General features: G+C 39.4%; 1 protein-coding gene across 4 annotated transcripts in view; it reads right to left on the reverse strand.

Annotated features, from left to right (window-relative positions):
- The window catches only part of RBM41 (RNA binding motif protein 41), a 55,293-nt gene extending 32,936 nt beyond the window's left edge, over positions 1–22,357 (reverse strand). Inside the window, exons 1-5 of one of the 4 annotated variants that reach the window (XM_035006758.1) lie at positions 22,316–22,357; positions 19,299–19,415; positions 18,537–18,729; positions 18,034–18,238; positions 16,062–16,133 (exon numbers count right to left, since the gene is read on the reverse strand). In XM_035006758.1, coding sequence (XP_034862649.1) covers positions 16,062–16,133; positions 18,034–18,238; positions 18,537–18,729; positions 19,299–19,415; positions 22,316–22,323 — 595 coding nt within the window. In that variant the 5' untranslated portion in view covers positions 22,324–22,357. The other 3 variants (XM_035006748.1, XM_035006766.1, XM_035006775.1) reach the window with 3 other exon arrangements.
- Between the last annotated feature and the right edge of the window lie 4,426 nt (positions 22,358–26,783).

The raw sequence follows: 26,783 nt of genomic DNA on the forward strand, positions 1-26,783 counted from the left end.
CTTTCACTGAAGAGATTAGGTGTGTGACTCATGGATGCAATCAACCATCTCTGCAGAAGCCAAGAAAGGAAGGATTATCCAGAAAGGACCTGTGGAAAACCCTTATAACTGATTACATGGGTCTCTTGACAGGCATGAGGCCAACAAGGTTTTTTTTTTTTAAGATTTTATTTGTTTATTTGAGAGAGAGAGCACATGAGAGGGGGGAGGGTTGGGAGGGTCAGAGGGAGAAGCAGACTCTCTGCCGAGCAGGGAGCCCCATGTGGGACTCGATCCAGGGACTCCAGGATCATGACCTGAGCCTAAGGCAGTCGCTTAACCAACTGAGCCACCCAGGCGCCCAGAGACCAACAAGGTTTTTAGGGAATTGTATACCAGAAGAAATAGTGCCAACCTGGTGTGAAAGTGACAAAGACAGGACAAAATGAAGGATGACTGTGAAGGCAAAACCACAGATGCAAAAGCCAGTGAGGGTAGGGCTGCAGCTACCCTGGTAGGCTGAGAAGGTGGGGCTATCCCAGAGGGCCCTGGGGGCCAGAGGGGAGAGCACTGAGCCCAGAGCATGACTCTCAGGCTCTGAGACCTAACAGAATTTTCCCTGCTGGGCGGTTAACTTGCTTTAGACCAGTAACCCCTTTATTCCTTCCTTTCTGCCCTTTCAGAGCAGGAATGCCTATCCTATGCCTGTCTCACCATTGTATTTTGGAAGCAGATAATTTGGTTTCACATGTCTCTGGACAGAAAGGAATTTTGCCTTAGGGTGGAACATACTCAGGGCCTCGCTGACACCTGGTTTTGATTATTTAGATAATGACACTTGAGACTTTTTGAGTTGATATTTAGATGAGCTTTGGGACTTAGACTTGATGCTGGAATAGGTGAAGACTTTTGTGAATATTTTAACGGGGTCAATGTAGTTTGCGTGTGAGATGGATTTGACTATTTGGAGGCCAGAGGGCAGACTATACTGGGTTGAATAGTGTACCCTCAAAATTCATCCCGAGCCTCAGACGTGACTTTATTTGGAAAGAGTGTCTTGGCAGATGTCATGAGTTAGGATGACACTACACTGAATTAAGGTGGGCCCTAAATCAAATGATGTATGTGCTAATAAGAAGGCCAAGCGAAGGCACAGGGAAGCAGACACACACTGAGACCGCCATGTGATGATGGAGGCAGAGACTGGAATGATGCAGCTAGCTATAACACCAAGGAATGCTGGCAAATGCCAGAAGCCAGAAGATACAAGGAAGCCTTCTAGAGACCTTCAGAAAGAGTATGGCCCTGCCAACACCTTGATTTCAGACTTCTCACCACAGTGAGAGAATAAATTTCTGTCATTCTAAGCCACTAGATTTGTGGTCATTTGTTAAGGCAGTCCTAGAAAAAGAATCCAGTGATGTTAGAAAATTCTTTTAAGAAATTTTGTTGCAGAGAGAAGGAAAAACGATTGACATACACATACAGGAATCAATCTCAAAAACATATGCTCAGTTAAGGAAGCCTTACAGAAAGAATACAAAGGATAGCATTTCAGTTATCTGAAGTTCTAGGACAGGAAAAACTAATCTATAGTGGAAAAAAACCAAAACACCAGTTGCCTCTGGGAAATTGCTGACAAGAAGTATGATAAAACTTTCTGGAATGGTGGTAATCTTCTATGGATTAGGTTACACAGATGCAATGGTATGCTAGAAATGGCCCATTGATTATACACAAATTTTCCAGACTCCATGTTCAGTGATAACACTTCGGTAGCTTGAAATTTGCCACGGTGCAAGTATGTACACCATGGAAACTGGCAAATGATACAAATCAGAGCCCTTTTACTTTCTGGAGAGCCAGCTGTTAAACATTTACCAACACATTACTACAAAAATGTATACACTGGTCAAAAGTTTGCAAATGAACACAAAATTCAAGCATTTTATGGCATGCAAATTTTACATCAAAAGAAAAAATTGAAATATTTAATTCTAGCTAACAATATGCATGCTGAAGTATTTAGGGGGATATGCATTTACATTGGCAATTTATTTTAAATACATCAATAAAATAAGATGGATTGATAGATGAGTGGAGGGATAGGTATGTGATAAAATAAAATATTAATGGTAGAATCTAGTTGGTGATATAATGGGTATTTGAGATAAAATTCTTTCAACCTTTCTGTGTGTTTGAAAATTTTCATTAAAAACTGGGGAAACATCACTTCCTATACAGATATCAAAAAAATACTGACATATGTACTTCTATCATTCTGATATTTCACTTTTTAAACCAAGTGCTACTTATTATGGTTACAGTGAAGGGAGAGAATCGAAACATACTGTTTGCTCAAGTAGCTAAACAACTGAAGGGCATTTTTTGTCTTTATCATTTTTTAAAGATAATTCATGGTAGGACTGTGTACACTACAGAAACTGGCAAGTAGTAAAAAGCATGTTAAAATCCTGAAAGGAGGGGCTCCTGGGTGGCTCAGTCAGTTGGGTGTCTGCCTTCAGCTCAGGTCATGATCCCAGGGTCCTAGGATTGAGCCCCACTTCGGGCTCCTCACTCAGCAGGAAGCCTGCTTCTCCCTCTCCCTCTGTCTGCCACTCCCCCTGCTTGTGCTCTCTCTCTCTCTCTCTGTGTCAAATAAATAAATAAAATCTTTTTTTAAAAAATCCTGAAAGGAAAGAAGCAATACTGGGGATAACTGACTGAGGTCCCTGGGGAGATAGTAGGGCTAGGATCCAGCACAAAGGTGTAAAGATTAACTTCAGGCATGAAGGATATACCTACCACTGAGTTGAGATGGAAGAAAATAAGACTCAGGATGCAGAATTAGCAGAGTCAGGCAGAAAGCAGATGAAGGCTCTTGTCAATGACAATGTTTCCTTTGAAACAGGAAGCCTATCTGCTAAAAATAATCAAACAGTAGGATGGAAAGAATAATGAAGATCTAAAAGAGGAAGGAATGAAATGGAGAGCTGACAAGGGACCAGGAGATAGACTGCTGAACGAGGAACAAGGCTCTAGACAAGACCAGACATGAGGAAACTGTAGAGGCATTATCAACAAAATTATATGATTGTTGTCTAGTAATGCTCAAAAACTATCCTGCAGAAATAAAGAAGGCAATTAGTTGGATTGATTCAGGGTTGAGGTTTTGCCGGGTAGGTATGGCACACAGACAAGGAAACAAAAAGAATGCTTCACTGGCAAGAACATGAGTAAATAATGGGTGATGGAGTCTAAGTAAGATGTGGAAGGAAAAGGAGACAGGAAGGGGATGACAGATTGGGAGAAAATAAAAAGGTCAAGGAACTGGACATTTCAACAGGGTTGAAGAGATGGAATAATTGCTGTAAGAGAGTTGCAAGGGCCAGAAGTATAAGAAAAAGGTTGTGGTCAGGGTAATATACTGGGGCTTAAGATTTCAGAGGAAGTTTATTTCTAGAGATAATGTATGTTTTCCCACTGATTTAAGGTTAGAAGATGGGATATGTTCTACTCCCCCAAAAATGTTCATCTCAAGATATAGCAAAATCAGGGGCGCCTGGGTGGCTCAGTTGGTTGTGCATCTGCCTTCAGCTCGGGTCATGATCCCAGGGTCCTGGGATGAAGTCCCACATCAGGTTCCTTACTCAGCTCCTTCTCCCTCTCTCTCTGCTGCTCTCCCTGCTTGTGTTGTCTCACCCTCTCTGTCAAATAAATAAATAAAACCTTTTAAAAAAAGATATAGCAAAATCACACTTAATAAACCAAAAAATCTTCTCAAATCCCATATACAAATGCTATGATCAAAACCACTGATGTTCATGTAAGAACAGACCTAGATTTAAGTCCTAGCATGGCCACTTAGTTGACCTTGAGAAAGTAGCTTACCTCCTCAGAAGCTCAATTTCGTCATCTGTAAAATGGGTATAATACTGCCACTATCTTGTAGGGTTATTATAAAGGTTAAACGAGCAAACACAGAAAATGCTTACTTAGCACAAGGACTAGCATAAATAAGCCCTCAAAAATTATTAGCTATCGGGCGCCTGGGTGGCTCAGTTGGTTAAGCAACTGCCTTCGGCTCAGGTCATGATCCTGGAGTCCCGGGATCGAGTCCCACATCGGGCTCCCTGCTCGGCGAGGAGCCTGCTTCTCCCTCTGACCCTCCCCCCTCTCATGTACTCTCTCTCATTCTCACTCTCTCAAATAAATAAATAAATCTTTTAAAAAAAAATTATTAGCTATTAGGAATTCTGTTTCCATGTAAGAAGTAAGCATACTTCATCCCTGCCTCTCCCACTGAATACAATTCTAAAACCTGGTGAGAATTCATGGAACATCTGAAGACTGCAAAAAGTACATAGTAGCAGGTGGAATAGGTGAGAATTTGAAATCATAAAGAACCCATGCCCAAACGCAGCATGATTAGATTGCTGAAAAGTAAATAGAAAGAAAAAAAAAGAGTAGAGTAATAAGGAGAGAGCATTTAAAAACCCTTGTATTTATAGTCCACTGGTTTTCCACAAAAGTACTAAGACAATTTAATTGGGAAAGGGTAGTCTTTTCAACTAAAGGTGTTAGGACAATTGCCTATCCATATGCAAACAGACTAAAGTAACCCTAACTTTACATTACGTGTAATTCAGCAATTAATTCAAAATGGTTCATAGACCTAAATGTACAAGCTAAAACTATAAGTTCTGCAAAAGAATACATATGAGAAAATCTTTGCAACCTTGGGTTAAAAAGAAATCTTAGTTATAGGACCAAAAGCAGAAATCATGAAAAAAAGTAAATTTGACTTCGCCAAAATCACAAACTTTCAAGCTTCAGAAGATACTGTTAAGAGAGGTGACATCAGTGCAAATGGCAGAGTACGGACCTCTTGAAATTCTCTCCTCCATAAAAGCAATGAGAACACTGGCAAAAACTGTCAGGATCAGCTTCTCCAGAACTCTGGAACAATTAACCAAAGGCCTGCAGCAATCTGGGAAATATTTATTCAATAAAAATAGCTAAATCTCAATAAGAATAATAAATTTTGTAGCATTTTAACTAGCCCTTTCCTCATCCATTTCTCCCAGGTCTGTGGTAACCTTGAAAACCAACAACCTGAAATCACAGTGAAAACCAGCAGCCTAGCAGCTACCAGAGAGGGAAGAACGAGGCTGGAGTTTCTTCAAAGCACTATTGTCAGAGAACAGTCATCTAGGTGGCCTTTCTATTGGTCCCCTGGAAGATTCCACAGGCAACGCTCTCCATAATGTAACTCAAAGCTCGCCACCCAGTGCTAAGAGCCTTCTTCCCGAGAACTTTTGTCAAAAATAATCAGAGGAAGGGGATGCTTGGGTGGCTCAGTCAGTTAAGCATCTGCCTTCGGCTCGCGTCATGATCCCAGGGTCCTGGGATCCAGTCCCGCGTTGGGCTCCCTGCTCAGCGGGGAGCCTGCGTCTCCCACTGCCTGCCCCTCCCCCTGCTTGTGCTCTCTCTCTCCTGCTGTCTCTCTCCGACAAATAAATAAATAAAACCTTTAAAAAAATAATCAGAGGCAGTTGGTGAATTCTTCCCCTGCCTGAGGTGGTGGAGTTGGAATAAACAATAGGTTAACCAAAAAGCCTAGAAGGAAATCTTGGGGGATGAAATGTCCTTAGAGGGCACTGAAAAGCTCTAACATACTCCCAGGAATCTAGAAGGCCACACATGTGCACAGGCCTGTCCTCATGGCCGAAGTTGTATGCATGTTCAGGAAAGACTAGAAGAAAACCTAAGGTCTTACCTCTGACTAATCTTAAGTCTCTGCACAAGCAGGAAGTGAGGGCTAAAATGGAGTTGTAATCTGCTTGGCTGACTACGGAAGATGTGCTCAGCTTGCATACAAATCCTTCAGTACTAGGAAATCCCTCAGTTCTGGGAAGAGTACTAGTTCTAGGAATAATTAAAACACTGTGTTAAGTAAGTTAAAGAAGGCCACATGTTATATAGTCCCATTTATAATGAAATGTCCAGAATAGGCAAATCCATAGAGAGGGACAATAGAATAGTTGCTATCTGGGCTGGGAGAAGAAAAAGGGACTGAGAACCATCTCTCGGGTGATGGGCATGTTCTAAAACTAGATTGTGATGATGGCTGACCAAATCTGTAAATTTACTATAAGTCACTGAATTGTACATTTAAAATGAGTGAGTTTAATGCTATGTCAACCATAACACAATAAAAAAGTGGGAAAAAACAACCCAACTACATTCTATAAGAAACTCATTTTTTAAAAAAATATGAAACTCACTTTCAAATATAATAATATAGATAGGATAAAAGTAAAATGGAGAGAAAGTAGTTCTAGAATGTTGGAGTAAGGACCTTGAAAATCCGCTCTTCCATAAAAAGCAAAACTCATTAAAAATTAAATTTTGATAAGTCTGGAAATTAAATAGAGGCATACAACAATAGGAGGAACAGTTATTCAAGAAAAACAGCTGAGTCTCACTAAGACTATAGTAAGATTTATTGTATTTCAGCTTCCCGTAATCATGTTTCCCTCTCTCCAACTTTGCAGTAGCCTTGAAAACCAACAATCTTGCAACTGTGGTAGTTGTAAATAAAACAGCAGCCTAGCTGATATTATAGGAAGTAGAGCAGTTCTGGAGTTCACCAAAAGCCCCATCCTAAGAGAACTGTCACTGCTTGACCAGCCTAGTACTTCACTGAAAAGCTACAACCCTAGGGCTTGTCTTTGACTTGGTTCATATCCCACTCTGTAGAACAGCCCAGCCTTAAGGCATTTGTCAAAACCAATTGGTGAGGGTTAACACTGTAGCTGCTTGAGACAGCATTACCAGTTGGGGCTAACAAGAGAATGACAAAAAAATTAAAAGAAGACATAGGAATGAGCATACACTTACGGGTTTCAAAATATACTACAAAGCTACAGCAATGAAAACACTATGGTACTAGCATAAAGACAGACATACAGACAGTGGAACAGAACAGAAAGCCCAGATACATGGTCAACTTGGTTTTTGGCAAGAACGACAGGAATACACAATGGAGAAAGGATAGTCTCTTCAACAGACGATGCTAGAAAACTGAATCTTCATGTGGAGAAGAATGAAATGGGACCCTTATTATATACCAGTCACGAAAGTCAATTAAAAATGGATTAAAGGCTTAAAAAGAAGACCTGAAACTCTAAAACTCCTAAAAGAAAACACAGAGGAAAATCCACTTGACATTGGTATTGGCGATGATTTCTTAAATATAACTCCAGAAGCGCAGGCAACAAAAGCAAAAATAGAAAGTGGAACTATATCAAACTAAAAACCTTCTGCATAGCAAAAGACACAATTAACAGAGTGAAAAGGCGACTACGGCATGGGAAAAAATATTTGTAGACCATACATCCAATAAGGGGTTAATATCCAAAATGCATAGAGAACTCCTATAACTCAATGCCATAAAAACAAAACCTATGAAACTAATATAACACTGTATGTTAACCATACTGGAATTCAAAAATTTTAAGATTTATTTATTTATTTGAGAGAGAGAGAGACAGAGAGAAAGCGTGAATGGGGGGAGGGGCAGAGGGAGAGACTCTTCAAGCAGACTCCCCACTGAGCACAAAGCCCAGTGCAGGGCTCAATCTCACAACCCAGGAGATTACAACCTGAGCCGAAAGCTAGGGTTAGACACTTAATCAACTGGGCCACCCAGGCACCCCTGGAATTCAAATTTAAAAAAAATAATTTAAAAACTAAAAATAAAACCTGACTAAAAAATGTGCAAAGTATTTGTATAGACATTTCTCCAAAGAAGACATACAGATGGCCAACAGTGTATGAAAAGGTGCTCAACGTCATTCATCATCAGGGAAATGCCAATCAAAACCACAATGAGATATCACCTCACACCTGTTAGGATGGCTAACATCAAAGAAACCAAAATATAACAAGTGTCGGTGAGGATCTGGACAAACTGGAACCTTTGTACACTTTCGGTGGGAATGTAAAATGGTGTAACTACCACAGAGAACAGTATGGAGCTTCCGCAAAAGGGTTTAAAGATTAAAAATAGAAATACCATGTGATAAAACAACTCCACTTCTGAGTATTTATTCAAAGAACTGAAATCAGAGCCTGCAAGAGATATCTGCACTTACATATTCATCGCAGCACTGTTCATGACAGCCAGGATGTGGAAACAACCTCAATGTCCATGAATGAATGAAGAAAATGTGGTATATACATACAGTGGGGTATTATTCAGCCTTAAAAAAGGAAGAAAATCCTGCCAACACAGATTAACCTTGAAGACATTATGCTAAGTGAAATAAGCCAGTCACAAAAGGACAAATACTGCATGAAACAACTCATGTAAGGTATATAAACTAATCAAACACAAAGAAGCAGAGAATATAATGGTGGTTGCCAGGGGCTGGGGGAAGGGGAAAATGGGGAGTTATTATTCAAAGGTTATAAAGTTTCAGCTATGCAAAATGACTAAGTTCTAGAGACCTATTGTACAACATTGTGCCTATAGTTAATAATACTGTTTTGTACACTCAAAAATTTGTTAAGTGGGTAGATCGCATGTTAAGCATTCTTATAAAAAAAGAAAGAAAAATAGGGAATGAAATGTCCGTAAGGGGTTTGAAAAGTTCAGACATATTCCTGGGACTCTAGAAGGTAACAAACATGTGCTGGACTATGCGTATGCCCAGGAAAGTTAGAGCCTGAGAAGTCACTAATCTCTCACCTCTGGCTGACCTTGAGGCTCTGAACAAGCAGGAAGTGAAGTCCAAGGAACAGTTGCAAACTGCCTGCCTGGGCATTGAAGGAGTGACCCAACACACACACACACCTTCAACAAAGGAAGGAGTGACCCAACACATACACACACACACACACACACACCTTCAACAAAGGAAGGAGTGACCCAACACACACACACACACACACATACACACACCCTTCAACAAAGGCTGATAGAACTTGAGGCTCTGAACAAGCAGGAAGTGAAGTCCAAGGCACAGTTGCAAACTGCCTGCCTGGGCACTGAAGGAGTGACCCAACACACACACACACACACACACACACACACACCTTCAACAAAGGCTGGTAGAACTTCTGGTTCAAGGTATTTAAGGAAAACTTTCTCCTAGCATTAGTGGACCACTCTGCTAATTGAACAGATTTCAGCAGCTGCACATGACAAAGAATTCAAATTTACAGTCTAGTCTAGGACAGTCACTATACAAATAGCAAGAACAATAAAATAAACCCTGGGTGTGTGGGAGAGAATGATTTTCAGAGCTGTCACATTACATTATTTTTTTAAAGATTTTATTTTATTTATTTGAGAGAGAGAGAACATGAGCAACGGGGGGAGGGACAAAGGGAGAGGGAGAAGCAGGCTCCCCACTGAGCAGGGAGCCCGATGTGAGGCTCGATCCCAGGACCCTGAGATCATCACCTGAGCTGAAGGCAGTGCTTAACCGACTAAGTCACCCAGGCACCCCCACATTACATTATTTTAAATGTCTCATTTGCAACAAAAAAATAAGACTGTTACGGATTAAATATCTGTGCCCCCCGCCCCAATTCGTATGTTGAAACCCTACTGGTGATGTGATGGTAATAGGAAGTGAGGACCTTTGGAAGGTAACTGGGATTAGATGAGGTCATGAGGGTGAAGTCCCCAGGAATGGGATCAGAACCCTTACAGAAGTCATGAGAGAGCTTGCTTCCTCTCCCTGCTCTCTGACATGTGATAAGAAGTTAGTAGTGTGCAACCCAAAAGAGGGCTCTCACCAAAACCTGATCATACTGGAACCCTGATCTCAGACTTCCAGCCTCTAGAACTGTGAGAAATAAATCTGTTGTTTATAAACTACCCAGATGATGGTTCTTTGTTATAGCAGCCTGAGCTGATTAAGACAAAGACATTGAAAAAAAAGGAAAGAAAAGAAGAATAGGGCCCATACACAGGAAAAAAGAAACAGTCAATAGAAACTTTCCTAAGGAAGCACACTGGGCTTCTCAGACAAAACTTTTAATCAGTTATTGTAAGTTCTTCAAACAGTTAAAGAAAACCATGTATAAAGAACTAAAAGAATGTTTCAGAATGCCTTACCAAATAGGAAATAAAAATAAAGAGACATAAAGTATAATAAAGAACAAAATAAAAATTCTGGAGTTGAGGGCGCCTGGGTGGCTCAGTTGGTTAAGCGACTGCCTTCGGCTCAGGTCATGATCCCGGAGTCCCTGGATCGAGTCTTGCATTGGGCTCCCTGCTCGGCAGGGAGCCTGCTTCTGCCTCTGACCCTCCCCCCTCTCATGTGCTCTCTCTCATTCTCTCTCTCACAAATAAATAAATAAAATCTTTAAAAAAAAAATTCTGGAGTTGAAAAGTACAATAACTGAAATGAAAACTATTACTAGAGGGGCTCAACAGAAGATCTGGACTGACAGAAGAATCAGCAAACTTGAAGATATGTCGAATACTCATTTACAGATTACTCAATCTGAGGAGCAAAAAGAAGAAAGAATAAAGAAAAAAATAACAGCCTCAGAGACCTGTGGGCAAACATCAAGCATACCAATATATGCATAATGGAAATCTCAGAAGAAGAAGGAGCACAAATAATATTTGAAGAACTAATGCCTGAAAACTTCTTCAAATTGATGAAAAACATTAATCTACACATTACAGAACCTTGATAGAATCCAAGTAGGACAAACTCAAGGGACCTACTTGGAGTTTGTCCAAGAGACATCCAGACATGTAGCCAAATTGTCAAAAGCAAAAGATGAAGATTGAATGCTGACTGTAGCAAGAGAGAAGAGACTCATCATGGACAAGGAGTCCTAAGTAAGATCAACAGTTGACTGCTCAACAGAAATTACAGGCGCCAGAAGGCAGTAAGATGATATATTTGGTGGGCTAAAAGATTGCCAACCAAAAACTTCACTGTCTGGCAAAAAACTACACTTTAAAACTAAAGGAGAGGGGCACCTGGGTGGCTCAGTAGGTAAAGCGTCTGCCTTCGGCTCAGGTCATGATCCCAGGGTCCTGGGATCAAGCCCCGAAACAGGCTCTCTTTTCAGGGGGGGAGCCTGCTTCTCCCTCTGCCTACTTGTGCTCTCTCTCTGTCAAATAAATAAATAAATAACAAAAAAAACCTTAAAAAAAATAAATAAAACTAAAGGGAAAACTAAGACATTCCAAGATAAGCATAGACTAAAAGAAGTCATCACTATTAAGACCTACCCTATGAGAAAACTTCAGGCTGAAATAAATGGACACTCTTCACTAACTCAAAGAAAGAACACTAGTAAAGTTGACCATATAGGTAAACATAAAAAAAGACAGTATAAATATATTTGTCTTTGTAACTCTTTTTCTTGTCCTGACTTAGGAAATAACTACATAATGTAATAATTATAAAACTATGCTAATGAGCTTAAAATCTATAAAGATGTAATTTGTGTGACAATAATAGTACAAAGGAGGAAGGAGAGGGATGCCTAGGTGGCTCAGTCGGTTAAGCATCTGCCTTCAGCTTAGGTCATGATCCCTGGGTCCTGGGATGGGGTCCCGTGTTGGGCTCCCTGCTCAGCGGGGAGCCTGCTTCTCCCTCTCCTCCCAGCTCGCTCGTGATCTCTGTCTATCTCACTCTCAAATAAATAAATAAAATCTTTAAAAAAAAAGAGATACACTTTAGATTTTTTAAAAAGTTGAAAGTAAAAGGATGGAAAAAGATGTTCCATGCAAAAAAGAATCAAAGTAGAGCAGAATATGAGAAATTTGTCCTTTTTCTTATTTCCTTGGTAAGTCTAGTTAAGGAATTCTGAATTTTGTTGATCTTTCCAAAGGACCAACTTTTGGTTTTGCCGATTTTCTATATTTTTTTAATTTTCTATTTAATTTTTTTTTATCTAATCTTTATTATTTCCTTCCTTCAGTTTGATGTGGGTTTAGGTTGCTCTTCTTTTTGTAGTTTCTTTTTTTTTATTAGGACTTAATGTTTTTAGAGCAGTTATAGGTTCATAGCAGAACTGAGGGGAAGGTACACAGATTTCCCACATAACCCCATCCCCACACATGTATGGCTTACCCCATTATCAATATCCCCCATCAGAGTGGTACAGTTGTTACAATTAATGAATCTACATTGACCCATTATGATTACCCAAAGTTTATAGTTTACAGTATGATTCACTCTTGACATTACACAGTCTAAGGGTTTGGACAAATTTTTCTAGTTTTTAAAAAAAATTTCTGTAGTTCTTAAGGTGAAAAGTTTTTGGTTATTAATTTAAGACCTTTCTTCTTTATTAATATGGGCATTTATAACTATAAATATCCCCCTAAGCACTGCTTTTACTGCATTATATGTTTTGGTATGTTAAGTTTTGTTTTCATTCATCTCAAAGTATTTTCTAATGTCCCTTGTGACTTCTTTTTGATCCATTGGTTATTCAGTAGAGTGCTGTTCAATTTCTGCATATTTGTACTTTTTCTAAATGTCCATTGATTTCTAATTTCATTCAACTGTGAATGGAACTGTCAAGAGTGCACATCTTTGTCTTATTCCTGATACTGGGGGAAATATTTCACTCTTTCACCATTTATTATGAAGTTAATTATTAACACAAACATATGGCCAATTTATTTCTGACAAAAAATGCAAAGGCAAGTAAATGGAGAAAAAATACTCTCTTCAACATATGGTGCTGAAATAAATGGAAATTCATAGGCAAAAAAGTGAACCTTAACCTAAACCCCACACTTTATATAAGCATCAAGTCAAAATAGATCATAGATCTAAATGTAAAATATACAATCATAAAACTGTTTAAAGAAAAAATCTTATTCATAATCTGCTGTCAGACAAAGAGTTCTTCGATATGGGAAAAAAAGCATAATCCATGAAAGAAAAAAACCCTGATAATTGGATAACTGGATTGTATCAAAATTTTAAAACATTTGCTCTGAGACAAAAAACTTGTGTACTAAAAACTACAAAATGGTGCTGGAAGAATTAAAGATACAAATAAATGCAAAGACATCCCATGTTCATGAACTGAAGACTTAATATATCGTTAAGATGTCAATATTACCCAAAGTGATATACAGATTCAGTATAATCCCTATCAAAATCCCAATGACATTTTTTTCCAGAAATAGAAAAATCCATCCTAAAAATCAAATGGTGTCTCAAGGGTTCCTAAATAGTGAAAATCTTGAAAAAGAAGAACAAAGTTGGAGGTCTCACACTTCCTGACTTCAGAACTTACTACAAATCTATGGTCATTAAAACAGTGTGCATGGCACTGGCATAAAGACAGACATGTACACCAATAGAATAGAATGGAGAGCCTAGGAACAGACTCATATATTTATGGTCAAATGATTTCTGGAGAGGATGCTAAGAACATTCAATGGGTAAAGGACAGTCTTTTCAACAAGTAGTATTGGGAAAACTGGATTATCAACATGCAAAAAATAAAGTTGGATCCTTACCGTATGACATATACAAAAAATTAACTCAAGATGGATCAAAGACCTAAACATAAGAGCTAAAACTACAAAACGCTCAGAAGATAACACAGGAGAAAGCCTTTATGACATTAGATTTGGCAATGATTTATTGGCCACAACACCAAAAGCACAAGTAACAAAAGAAAAAACTAACAAATTAGACTTCTTCAAAAATATAAACTTTTGTGCATCAAAGGACACTATCAACAGAGTGAGAAGGCAACTCATGAAATGAAGGGAAATACTTGCAAATTATTTATCTGATGAGGGAATCAATATTTAGAATATACAAAAAAAATCCTACAACTTAACAATAAATAAACAACCAGTTTAAATAATGGGCAAAGGACTTACATGGACATTTCTCCAAAGAAGATACACAAAAGGCCAAAAAGCACATGAAAAAGATGCACAACATCACTAGTCATTAAGGAAATGCAAATCAAAACCACAATGAAATACCACTTCACACCCATTAGGATGGCTGTCACAAAAAAGAAGAAAAGAAATTAAGTGTCGACAAGGGTGTGGGGAAATTGGAATCCTTCTTCATTGCTGGTGGGCATGTAAAATGATATAGCCTCTATATGTATGGGGGTTCCTCAAAAGATTAAACACAGAATTACCATAAGATCCAGCAATTCCACTTCTGGGTATATACTCAAAAGAACTGAAAGCAGAGACTTGAGCAGACACGTGTACATCCAGTTTCATAGCAGCATTATTTACAACAGCCAAAAGGCAGAAGCAACACAAGTGTCTACTGACAGACGGAGGGCTAAACAAAATGTGGTACGTACATATAATGGAATATTCTTCAGCCTTAAGAAGGAAGGAAATTCTGACACATGGATGACCTAGAAGACATTAAGTGAAATAAGCCAGACACAGAAGGCCAAATACTGTATGATTCCACGTATATGAGGCACCTAGAGCAGTCAAATTCACAGAGACAGAAGGAATGGTGGTTGCCAGGGGCAAAGGGGAGGAGTATAAGGGGAAATGGTGTTTACTGGGAACAGAGTTTCAGTTTGGGAAGATGAAAAAGTTCTGGAGATGGATAGTGATGATGGCTGCAGAACAATGTGAATATACTTAATGCCACAGAATTGTACACTGAAAACTTGGTTAAAATGGTCAATTTTATGTTAGGTATATTTTACCATGATAAAAAAAAAAAGTTTGTTCTGCAAAAGACACTGTTAAGAGAATGAAGAGATAAGCTACAGACTGGGATAAAATATTTGCAAATCATATATCCACCAGAGAATTGCATTTAGAATATATAAAGAACTCTCAAAAGTCATAAAGAAAATAAACAACCCAATTAAAAAACAGCACAAGATTTGAACAGACACTTCAGCAAACAGGATAGAAGGATGGCAAATAAGCACATGAAAAGATGTTCAACATCATTAGCTATTAAGGAAAAGCAAATTAAAACTACAATGAGATACCACTTCACAGCTACTAGAAGAACTAAAATAAATACCAACAATACCAAATGCCAACAAAGATGTAGAGCAACTGGAACTCTCATACATTGCTGGTGGGAATGCAAAATGGTTCAGCCACTCTGGAAAATGGTTTGGCAGCTTCTTATAAAGTTAAACAGACACTTACCATATGACCCAGTAATCCCACTCCTAGATATTTACCTTAGAGAAATAAAAATTTATGTTCACACAAAAACCTGTACAAAAATGTTCAGTATCAGTATTATTCACAGTCACCATAACCTGGAAACAGCCCAAATGCACTTCAATGGGTGGATGGATAAACAAACTTTGGAATAGCCGCACAATGGAATGCTACTCAGCAAAATGAATGAACTATTGATACACACAACTTGGATGACTCTCAAGGCATTACACTAAATGAAAGAAGCCACACTTAAAAGATGACGTATTGTATGATTCCATCTTTATGACATTCTTTAAAAGACACAACTACAGTGATGGAGAACGAATCAGGGATTGCCAGAGATTATGGGTGGAGTTGGGGGTGACTATCAATGGATGGGATGAGGGATTTTTAGCGTGATGGAGCTGTTCTCTATCCTGATTGTGGTGGTTACATGAATCTACATGATTTACATGATTTACAATTCATAGAATTGTACACCAAGAAAAAAAAGAAAGAAAAACAGGCAATTTTATTGTAAGTTCATTTTTAAAATAAAAGTAAAAATTGCTATTATATCATCATCATCATCAATAGTTATACTTTAGTGATTAATAAAAATATTCAGAATTAGTTGTGAAATAGGATCTAAAAGTCATTAAGGTCATTTTATATCTGGTACAATAACGTAAAGGTAGAGAGAGAAAAAAATCAACAACACTAAATGTAAAAGTTTTACAACTTCTACTAACTCCTCCCTTTAATATTCTTTATCAGGATAAATTGCTCCCTCTGGATCATTTCCTACAAACATTGTCATTTACTGAATATGGAATTAAATAAGCACTCAACTCAGAAGTCTGGGACCCTTTGTTACATTCCTAAATCTAACACTGTAAGAAAACTCTCGACTTGCCTTTTGTGCCTAATTTTATCTTCCTCTTCATTGAGGTCATGTACTTGTCTGCACTTGTCTTTTTGTGGTATGCTGTGAAGGTTTAAAGCAAGGAGTTTCAAAGATAGGAAACAGAACAGATTCATACACCACCCACCCACCCCAAATACCAGGTACTGCTCTAAGTGATTTACATGTATTACCTCACTTAATCCTAACAACCCTATAATGTAGGTATTATTAATATTCTCATTTTACAAGATGAAGAAATTGAAGTGTAGGGTGGTAACTTGCCCAACATCTTATAACAAGCTAGTTAAGTGGGGGAGCCAGGATTTTTCCAGCAATCTGCCTCCAGAGCCCATGCTCTTCATCAGTATGCTAGGTCTCTCCACAAGAGGCTGTTCACTGGTTCTTTTATTCCTTCCTTCACCACTGCTGTTCCATGTCTATGGTCTCTCTGTCTCTAATAAAGCATTCATTCATGCTCACGGCTTTACCTGCCACCTGAGTGTCCATGATTCCCACTTCTGTGTATGTAGCCAGCTCTGACCTCTCCCCTGAGCTTCCCTGCTGCATTTCCTACTGCCTCCTCAATATGTGCGTTTAATGATCCTGCCATTCTTACCAATTCAACATGTTTCAAATTGAACTTATCATCTTTTGTCAGAAACTCCCCATAAAGATTTTCTTAATTTTGCCAGTTGTTAGAAAGTCACACAGACTTGAAAACATCTGGGTTGTCTCTGACCTCTCCTTTGACCCTCCTCCTTCATTCTCAGTCAATAAGTCTAACCAGTTCTTCCTTTGTGATGTCTCTTATAACCACACCTACCTCTCTTTCCGATACCACTGCCATCATTCTAGTCTAGACCTCCGTGCCTATACGACTGTAATGCCTCCTAAATCATTCTCCCTGCTTCCAGTTCTTTCTCTCTCTCATCCTCTTTCTTGGCCACCAGATTCATCATTTTCAAATACTGCTTTTCAGGTTACTCCTGACTCAGAATCCTTTCACCATATCCAAACTAACTGAATAACTAACTCTGTATGGGTCTCTACTACCCACCAAATAAAGTTCAAAATTTTTAGCTACCTTTCTAACCTGGTCTTTCACAACAGCCCCAAGCACGCCATAGTGCTCATACCACCTGCTGCAAATGAACTGCCTTTCCTTCTCCTTACTATAGAATAGGTAGTATTAAAAGAACATTGAAATCTTACCTCCTCTGAGAGGCCTTCTTCAGTCATGCCAATGCACAGTGGCCTTTCCCTCCTCTGAAGTCCTACAGCACTTAACAACTACATCTAGTGTCGTCACTAAATGTTACATGGTTCTCTTTCCAACCAGACTGTAATTGCTACAAAGTCAGGGACGATTTCCTAAACTTCTGCACACCTCCCACAGCGCCTAGCAAAACTTATCTGTTAAACCAGTGCTTTCTGGTTAAGATGCATACCATTTATCTATATATTTTGTGCTCATTTACAGTTCGGCCCAAAGATCCTTCACAATCTAGCCTCACCTCCCTTTCCAGTGTCACCCCCTCTCATCCCCTGCTGTGTCCTATACTTCCTGCCACAATGAACTTCTTATTGTTCCCTAGATGCACCAGGTCCTTTCACAAACCTGTTCCTGTTCACCTACTATCTGTAATGCCCTCTGCCCTGTATTTACCTGACAAATGACTGTTGCTCTGTCAAGACTTAGTACAAATGTCAACTCCTGACTCCCCCTGCAAACTAGGCTTTGATGTTCTATGTTCTGTGCTCCCTTAGCATTTTATTCACATCTCTGGAACAGTGATTTCCATGTGGTATCACAACTGACTATGTACATATTCGTCTCTATCACGGACCTATATACATTCCTCAAGGAGAGTGATCGTTTGTCTTTCCCCAACTCCCTTCCCTAACTCTTCATATTTAATGTCCTGCTGTTAAATCTTTCTCTCAGTGAAAGAGCACATCAAAGTCACTGGCGATCACATACCTTGGTAATAAAGAGCCTTGAGGAAGGAGTGCCGATCAGCTCCCTGAAATAAAGACTTTTCTATTTCCATTTCTCGCCGGGTCAGCTGTTTGCTCTTGGCAAATCTCTGTGGCAGGCAAAGGATGCGCTGACGCTCCGAGATCCTTTCTTCAATATCTTGAAGACGGTTCTGTATTGCTTCCGGGGTTGCCCTCAGTCTTGTCCTCTGAAACCAGAGAAATGAGATGGCATGTATCATAGACGACATAGCCTGAAAGTGATAATCTAATGCCTCAGATAAGAAAGAAGCTGGTGAAGGACCAGAGGTGACTATTCATAGACGTGTTAGCTAAAAAGTCAAGAAAGAGCGTCTCTTTACCAAGGTCCCTATCGCAGAAACCAAAGAAAATTCAGATACAGAGCTCAGTTTTGTAAGAACTAAAAATGAAAAGGTTCTCGGTGTCAAAGGAAGCGACCTCGCCCTTTATTCTTCAGGAAAAAAAAAAAAAAATGGCCCCACTCACCTTTTCACCTGAAACATGGCTCTTCCAGATCAAGATTTCTGTTTCATTGAGCCCTAGTTCCCTAAGAGAAGCAGTTTCCTGGTCCTTCTCATGCAGTGTCTGGAACTGGGACAAAGTCATAGTCCCAGCTGCTTCCTTCCCAAAGGGCTTGTACATAGTACCAGGAGCAAAACTCTCTTTCTTAGACACACATCTGCAAGACAAGCAGGAAGCAAGTAAGAATATCTTCAAGTTACCACAATTTACAGAAATAGGGCTCGCCATTAAAAGAGGCACAATGAAACGCACTGGCAATTTCTCTCTCATGTCCTATTTCTAGGCTGTAGCATCACTGCAATGACATGGAATTCCATTGCTATTCCCCTCACCCAGGACCAATAAATGACTGAATCAAATATTTATTTACTGAGTACCTACTATGCTTCAGACACTGGGCCAGGTACCAAGGATTTAACAGTAAAAAAAGATAAAAATGGTTTCTGCTTTTGTAGAAGAGACGCAAGTAAACAGGCAATGATCCTGTTGGGTTGTAAGTGCTATGTATGTTAAGGGAAGACATAGGAAAGGCACTGGCTCAGACTTAGTGGGATATGGGAAGCTTCTCAGAGTAAGAGACACAGAAGCAAAATGCTGCCTAATAAGTAGACGTTGGCCAAGGAAAGAGGGGTGGGAGAGGAGTGTTTCATCTGGGCTTTAAGAGGGGTCGGCCACCTGGAGGTGAGGGTCTATGATACTCTACCTGTTTGCAAAATCAATACCTACTCCTCAATGGAGACAGAGGTATCAAGTTGATGCTGAAGGAGGCTTTTCAGCTGCCTCTCCCCTTCTGTTTCCAACTCCTCCAGGACATGCTCACCACTCTTCACACAGCTATTTACCCTGGAGTAGATATAAGAATGTATACAGAAAGTAGAAGAGACAGTCAATCTCAAAACATATTCTTTAGCTATATTATCTACCAGTAGTGACCCCATTTGTTTGAAGACACTTTTCTGTTTGTTGCCCTTTATCATTCATCCCACAACCAGTTACTAAATACCTACTTACACGCAATGCACTGTGCTAAGTACTGATGGAGTCAAAGATACTCAAGACACAGTCCCTATCCTTAAGAAGCTTGCAATTTATTTAGGGTATGTGTGTATGTGTTGTTGTGTTGTGTGCCTGTGCGGGGAAGGAGGGAAGGGAGAGAGGGAGAGAGGGAGGGAGGGGGAGAGAGGGAGGAAGAGAAAAGAAGAGAATTGGGAGCTAGGGTGGTAAATGAAGACTTTGGAAAGGTAATTCTTAAGCTGGCATTTGAAGGACTGGGTATGATGAAGGGTAGAACAGGGAGACTGAGTAGAAAGAGAAATATGTTCTGGGGCATAATAAGTTCACTTTAGTTGGCATTCACATATGAGAGCACTAGGAGATTATCTCGGAGGGGGTAATTAGACACAGATTATGAATGGCCTTAAATATTCCAACTAAGGGGCCTGGACCTTCATGTATAGGTATTAGAAAGCAATTTATTAGGCAGTTAAGTGACACAGTACAAATGATGGTTTAGGAAAATGAATGTGGTTATAATATGTCTTGTAGATTCATAGGAAAGAAACCAGAAGAATGAGTTAGGAAACTCTAAATTTATCGAGCATAACGTGATGGAAGTCCAAACTGGAGTGGTAACAGTGGAAACAGAAAGGAAGAGTTAGATGAGCAAGGCCTTTTGAAGGTAGGGGTAAGGAAGAGGTCAAACATAACCCTGAAATTTCAAGCTGTGTAACTATGAGAATAATGGTACCAATGAAGGAAAGAGGAAGATCCAGGTGGAATAAATGGTTTGGGAACAGGAAAGTCAGTATTGTCTTAGCCATGCTGAGTCAACTACCTATTACAACTGAAACACCAGTACAAAATATCAGAATACTTCAAAGACATATTGAGTCTGAGGTGACAGTGTAAATGATATTGGCTAATAGGAAAGCAAGAGATGGAAGAATTGTATAGATGATAATCTGAGGCTGAACATGGAAATCTCGAGTCATCTGTGTTGGCAGAATCTGGAGCTGTGAAAAGAGGAGATTTCCAAAGAAGAGAGTATAGAAACAAATGGGAAGAGGATCTTGACATTTTATAGCTAAGGCACTACTCTGTAGAAATCTAGGTAATGCTATAAGCTACCCAACCCTAAATAACTGAAAAACTCTTATTAGAGTGTAAAGAAATAGCAGGACCAGTAGAGCATGCAACAACAGGTGACAATAGACAAAAACAAAATGAGTTAATTCCATGAGAAAACCAAATATGAAATACCTTCTTTATAAAAAAAATCCCCTACTATTCGGGTTATGATGTATCTCTCATAATTATAAGCAAGATTCCCATGCTCTAGAAAGACTGAGACCTATTTTTAGAAAACTTTAAAATATCCTTAGGCCCAGGGTTTTAAAAAACTTCCTTTTAAGTATCTCAATTTGTATTTATTATTTAAAATTCTGAAAGTTCTTGCTACGTTTAAAGTGGCTTTGAAAGGAAAAACCATAGCTAACTACATTAGTACACATGAATCTCAAAAAGAAATGCTGAATGAAATAAAAGCAAGTTGCAGAAAAATTCATACAATATGTGTCTATTCATATAGAGTTCAAAAATGGATAACACTAGCAACATTTTGTTTAGGGATAAATTCATCTGTGGTGGACCTATTTTTTTTTTAAAAAAAAGCAAGGGAATGATTAATGCCAAATTCTGGACGGTGGTCCCCTCAGGGAGAAAGGAGGGAGGAGAAGCAATCAGGGAGGGGCACACAGGGGACTTCTAAGACCCTGCTAATGTTCTATTTCTAAAGCCTGTAGTGGGTCCGAGTCTATTATTATTCTTTAAACTGTATATATACATTATTTTGCATGTATGAAATATCACAATAAGCATGTTTTAAAAGTCATTTTGAGGCAGGGAAACGGTTTTTTAAAAGATGCAGAAACTGACAGTACAGGAGAGCATAATATATATCAGAACTTTCAATGCACCGCCCTATTCCAGAGTGATTATTCTACTTTGCAGTGAATCCAAAACTAATTTAATGAAGATCCTTTAAAAAGCCATTGTGTACTGTCAACAACTGTGAAGCTCAGGCTTTCAACAATGACCAGCCAAGTTAAAACTGCCATTTCCTGCAGCACCGGTAGGGGGAACTGCTTACAGCAGTGCTTTTCTCTTCCTATGATATATTGAGCCCGTTTTGTACTTTCCGTCTAAATTTTTAGAAACAAAGTATCAGTAGCTTAGGTTAAGATCTGAAAGCGCTACATGCTCTCAGGGCCCGAGAAAGTCTTCCTCAGTAAACAAACACTGCAAAGAAAAAAAAAAAAAAAAGGCGCCCACCCTGTGCCCCTTTCCGAGGATGAGGTGGAGGTAGGGCGGGACGGGGAGGAGCTGGCCTGGGTCTCTCCCGGCGCTGGGCATCAGCCGGCCAAGACCCTTTTACCTGGGTGGGTCCGTCTGAAGCAGTAAGAAGCCACGGCATCCGTGCAGCTCCCGGGGCCGGCGCCGTGGCCTAGATGCCCGTGCGGGTAAGGCATTCCTACGGGAGCCGGCGGCGGCGGCCCTTCCTGAACTTCGCCCCGCAGGCCTGTCTAGCCCGTCTCCCCTCCTCCCTCCTCCTTTGTCTTCCCGCTCACACGAAACCGCATCCCGAGAACGTGACATACCCCAAACACAAAGTCATGAAAGCCATTTTCAAAGTTAAAAGGTAGAAGAGAGCTCCCTTCGCCGCCTGCTCTCAGACAAGCCCTTACCTCTTCATGTTTCCACAGGCCCCTACCTCTAACTTGGATGAATAGGCCGCGGACTTCAAGTCCCAGAACTCTGTGCGGCCGACTCTAAGGGGATTGTGGTGGAGTGCGGGGCTCTGGGAATTGTAGTCGCTCAGAGCTAAAGAAACGGAAAGAGAAAATACCTACTGAGTAAGGGGTATGTTGTAAATTGTTCAAATGTTTCTCCTACGGGTTAACGGCAGCACCCAAAATATCCAGCTCATAAAGCTAGGAGTCACCTGAGACTTCCTGACTGTCTCATCCAAATCCTGGCTCCTCTACTTTTCCTCCAATGTATGCCTATTTACCCTGCTTCGGCTTTCAAGGACTTACTATCCGGCCTACCGGCTGCTTCCGGTTGGGCCCCAGGTTCATCTTCTGCAGTGTAGCCCGTGATCAGACACAAGTTTGACCACATCACCTGCATTAATGGTTCTCCTCTATCTGTAACAGAAGCTTAGGAGACATTGTACTTCCTACCCTGAGAATCAGAAGTCCGTATGAATGTTTTGTTGATAATTATGTTGAATCAGGAGAGAGGTATAGCATAGTGGTTAAGACCATGGGCTCTGAGTTCCCAGAAATGGAAATACAAATGTCCCTAAGTATATGAAAAGAAGTCCAATCTCACTTATAAGTGCGATGGAAATTTCAAAGTACACTGACTATAAAATACATGACCTGTACTCCTCAAAACTGTACAGGTCATCAAAAACGTGGAAAGTCTGAGAATCTGTCAGCCGAAGGAACCAAAGAAGACATAATGACTAAATGTAATGTGGTATCCTGCATGGGACTCTGGCACAGAAAAAGGGCTCTAGGTAGGGGTAGACGAACCATGAGAGACGATGGACTCTGAAAAACAAACAGGGTTCTAGAGGGGAGGGGGGTGGGAGGATGGGTTAGCCTGGTGGTGGGTATTGAGGAGGGCACATTCTGCATGGAGCACTGGGTGTTATGCACAAACAAGGAATCATGGAACACTTCATCTAAAACTAATGATGTAATGTATGGGGATTAACATAAGAATAATAAAAAAAAGGGCTCTAGGTAAAAACTAAAAAAATATGAATAAATTATGCACTTTAGTTAATAAGATTCATTAGATGTGACAAATATACCAGAGTTATATAAGATGTTAACACTTAAGGTTAACTGAGTGGAGGTATACAGAACTCTGTACAATACAACTTTTATGTATATCTAAAACTGTTCTAAAAAAGTTTATTTTTATTTTTAAAAAGTACACTAAAATAACATTTTCACCTACAAGATTGGTAAAGATCCAGAAGTTTGAGGGTACATTACTTTTGTTGAGATTGTGGGAGATTAAGCACTCTCATTACACTGTTGGTAGGAACATAAATTGGTACAACCTCTATGGAAGGTAATGTGAAGATACAATTGAAACCATAAATCTCCATTCCCTTTAGAACAGAAATTCAACCTCTATGAATAGTATCCTCAATACTATATATCCTCAAGTATGTGTGTGAGTATGTATAATATGTATATGTACATATGTATTTTATGTGTATTTCACACACATATACAGATACATAGGTATATATTTTATATATAAAATTATTTACTGCGACATTGTTTATAACAAAATGTTGCAAACAATTTAAATACCCACAAATGTAATAAATCCATTCGATGGAAAACTATGCAGCAGTCCCAAAGATGACTAAGTTCTCTATGGACTGCTACTGAACAATATAAACTATATTTAGTGCAATAGCCAGGTGCAGAACAGTATCTATAGTATGCTTCCATTTGTGTAAAAAAAAAATGGGGGGATTATATGTATGTATTTGCTTGTGTATGCATCAAATACCTCTGGGAAAACCTATAGACCGGTGATAAGTGAATGCTTCCAGGTAGGGGAGCTGGATGGTTAGCGAAAAGGATGGGGAAAAACTCACTTTTTGTACCCTTTGATTTTTGAATCACATGATCATATGTATTACCGAGTCGATAATATTTTTCTTATTAAAGGGAATGCTTCTTGTACCACAAAGAATTAAAAAAGAAAAAAAATCATGTGTTTGGGGAACACACAGTTTGGATTTCTCAGTTCCCACAGTTAGAGACAACATAGCAGGCAGTCTGGACTTGAGCGTTTGCTTTGGCAAGTTACAAGACTATGTAAGTTTCGGGCGCCTGGGTGGCTCAGTTGGTTAAGCGACTGCCTTCCGCTCAGGTCATGATCCTGGAGTCCCGCATCGGGCTCCCTGCTCGGCGGGGAGTCTGCTTCTCCCTCTGACCCTCCTCCCTCTCATGCTCTCTGTCTCTCATTCTCTCTGTCTCAAATAAATAAATAAAATCTTTAAAAAAAAAAAAAAAAAAAACAAGACTATGTAAGTTTCACTAAGTTTCTTTTTAACTGGCCTAGGCCAGTTTCCTCACCTGTAAAATTGGGATAGTACCTCTGAACAGGGTGACTGTCAAGTGTTATGTAAAAGTATGGTTTTAAAGTCACTTGATAGGCAGTCATCTATGAGCAAATATTCTGTTATCCGATAGAACTTATCCAAACTTTCTGTACTTCCATGCTCAAGTTAGAGGGTAAGACCAAAGAGCAGTTACTGGAAGACATCGTGCTTCCTATCCTAAGAACTTCTTACAGATTGAAAAGGTCATGGAAAGCATTTGAGTTATCCAAAACCTGTTATATGCAAATGACTGTGTTCTTGAAGTGCACGGGTGAACGAATGCTGATATAACATATACTATTTTGTGGCTTTGGCATAAGAGCATAGACAGAATGTAAGCATACACAAAGCATGGATCCTACCAAAGCCTGTACCAGGTAAATCCTATGTGGTGGTGAGGCTGAATTCTGCTGCTCAACCAAACTGTCCAACTGACGTATCAATCACTAAGTAGATGGGAAAATTGGCCGAAGTTGCTGGTGTGTTTTGCCCCCTGGGGAAGTGGCAAAGGGTGGAACAAATACTACACTGATCATCACACCAAACATGTACACACCTTCTAATAAGACAGCCATCCTATTGGCACAGAAGTGATACACACTTTATTAGGAATCCAGTAGGTGGGATGAGTGGAGAATAAATGGCTAAAAAGATATGTAGGGTGGAATTGCAACTTGAAAGCAAGGTCATGAGGAAGTACTCTCTGAATCTGTGTATAACTGTAACCAGTCCCAGTGGTTGGTGCCAAGGGACAAACATTCAGAAAACTGCACTAGAAGGAAAAACAGGCTATTTCTAGTTCTGCCAAACTTATTAACTGTGGAATAATAGCTATTCCATTTCCCACAGCATGCCTTTCCCTGCTTTAAAAGGGAGACAGTGTATAAAGGCTTTGAGACAGTTTATAAAAAGCTTTGAGAGTTCTAGATGTTATTCATGAGTACAGAGATCCTACCATGAGGTAATTTCACAATTTCACCCCAGAAGAATTTGTGACAAACTGAAAAATATGCCTCATTTGTCTTTCTGACAATTTAATAAGGTTCATTTAATTAAGCCAGAAGTTCTTCCTTAACATAGACATATTTTCAGTGTTTGTCCTTTTTAGGTGCTTTGTTCGCAGCACACTTCTGATGAATACATTATGAAGCAATTATAATTTCCAGATACGGAAGAAGATGCTAAAACCAAAAATCTTCTCTAGAAGAGGGATAGCATCACTCATCCAATATTAAGAGTAATCAATTGTGCATGTCTTTCAAATTCCCCAAATGAGATAGCATAAATGCTATTATAGAGAAAATAAATATAGCATCTTTTTCAAAAGGCGAAGAAAAGTCTAAAAGTGTCAAATTTAAGAACACAACAAATTTAAGGACTCTTCCTTCAGCTGATATCCTAGCTGGTCTTTAATAATGGTTAGGAGAGGCTCAAGACTCCAGTACCTAACAAAAATGTTGCCTTAACATGGATTATTTGTGATCTTTTAATTAATATTTGTTCAGCAGTGTCATGTCTTCTAGACACATGTTAGAACCCAAGTCAGAAAGAACCTTAGAGATGAATTAGTCCAAGGCTCCAGATTCCAGACAGTACACTGAGATCTACCAGTAAATCTTACATTGTTAACTGTATTGATATGGAAGCCACTCTCCACCCATTGTTCATCTATGTCCTGGGGAAAAAAAAAAAACAAAAAAAAAAACCTAGAACTCCCCGTGCAAATTCAGTAGGAGTACTTGAGCCTCTCTTATTTTACTGAGGAACTTTAGAGTAATGTATCATTTGTGAAAGGACATAAAGGAATCACAAAACTTCAGAGAAATGAAAACGTGTTTCTTTTACTTGGAGAGACCTTATTCATATGGTTAAATGCTTTCATGGGATAGATGAAAGATGATGCCCAAAGTGAAATTATTTGTCCAGTTAATTAAGTAGGGACAAGACTAAATCCGGTGTTTCCTCTAACATACCATGTACCTTTTACTGAATGTAGAACTTAATTCATACAG

The sequence above is a fragment of the Mirounga leonina genome, unplaced genomic scaffold (assembly GCF_011800145.1).
Source record: "Mirounga leonina isolate KUSES-001 unplaced genomic scaffold, KU_Mleo_1.0 Mir_101664, whole genome shotgun sequence".
NCBI lineage: Eukaryota > Metazoa > Chordata > Mammalia > Carnivora > Phocidae > Mirounga > Mirounga leonina.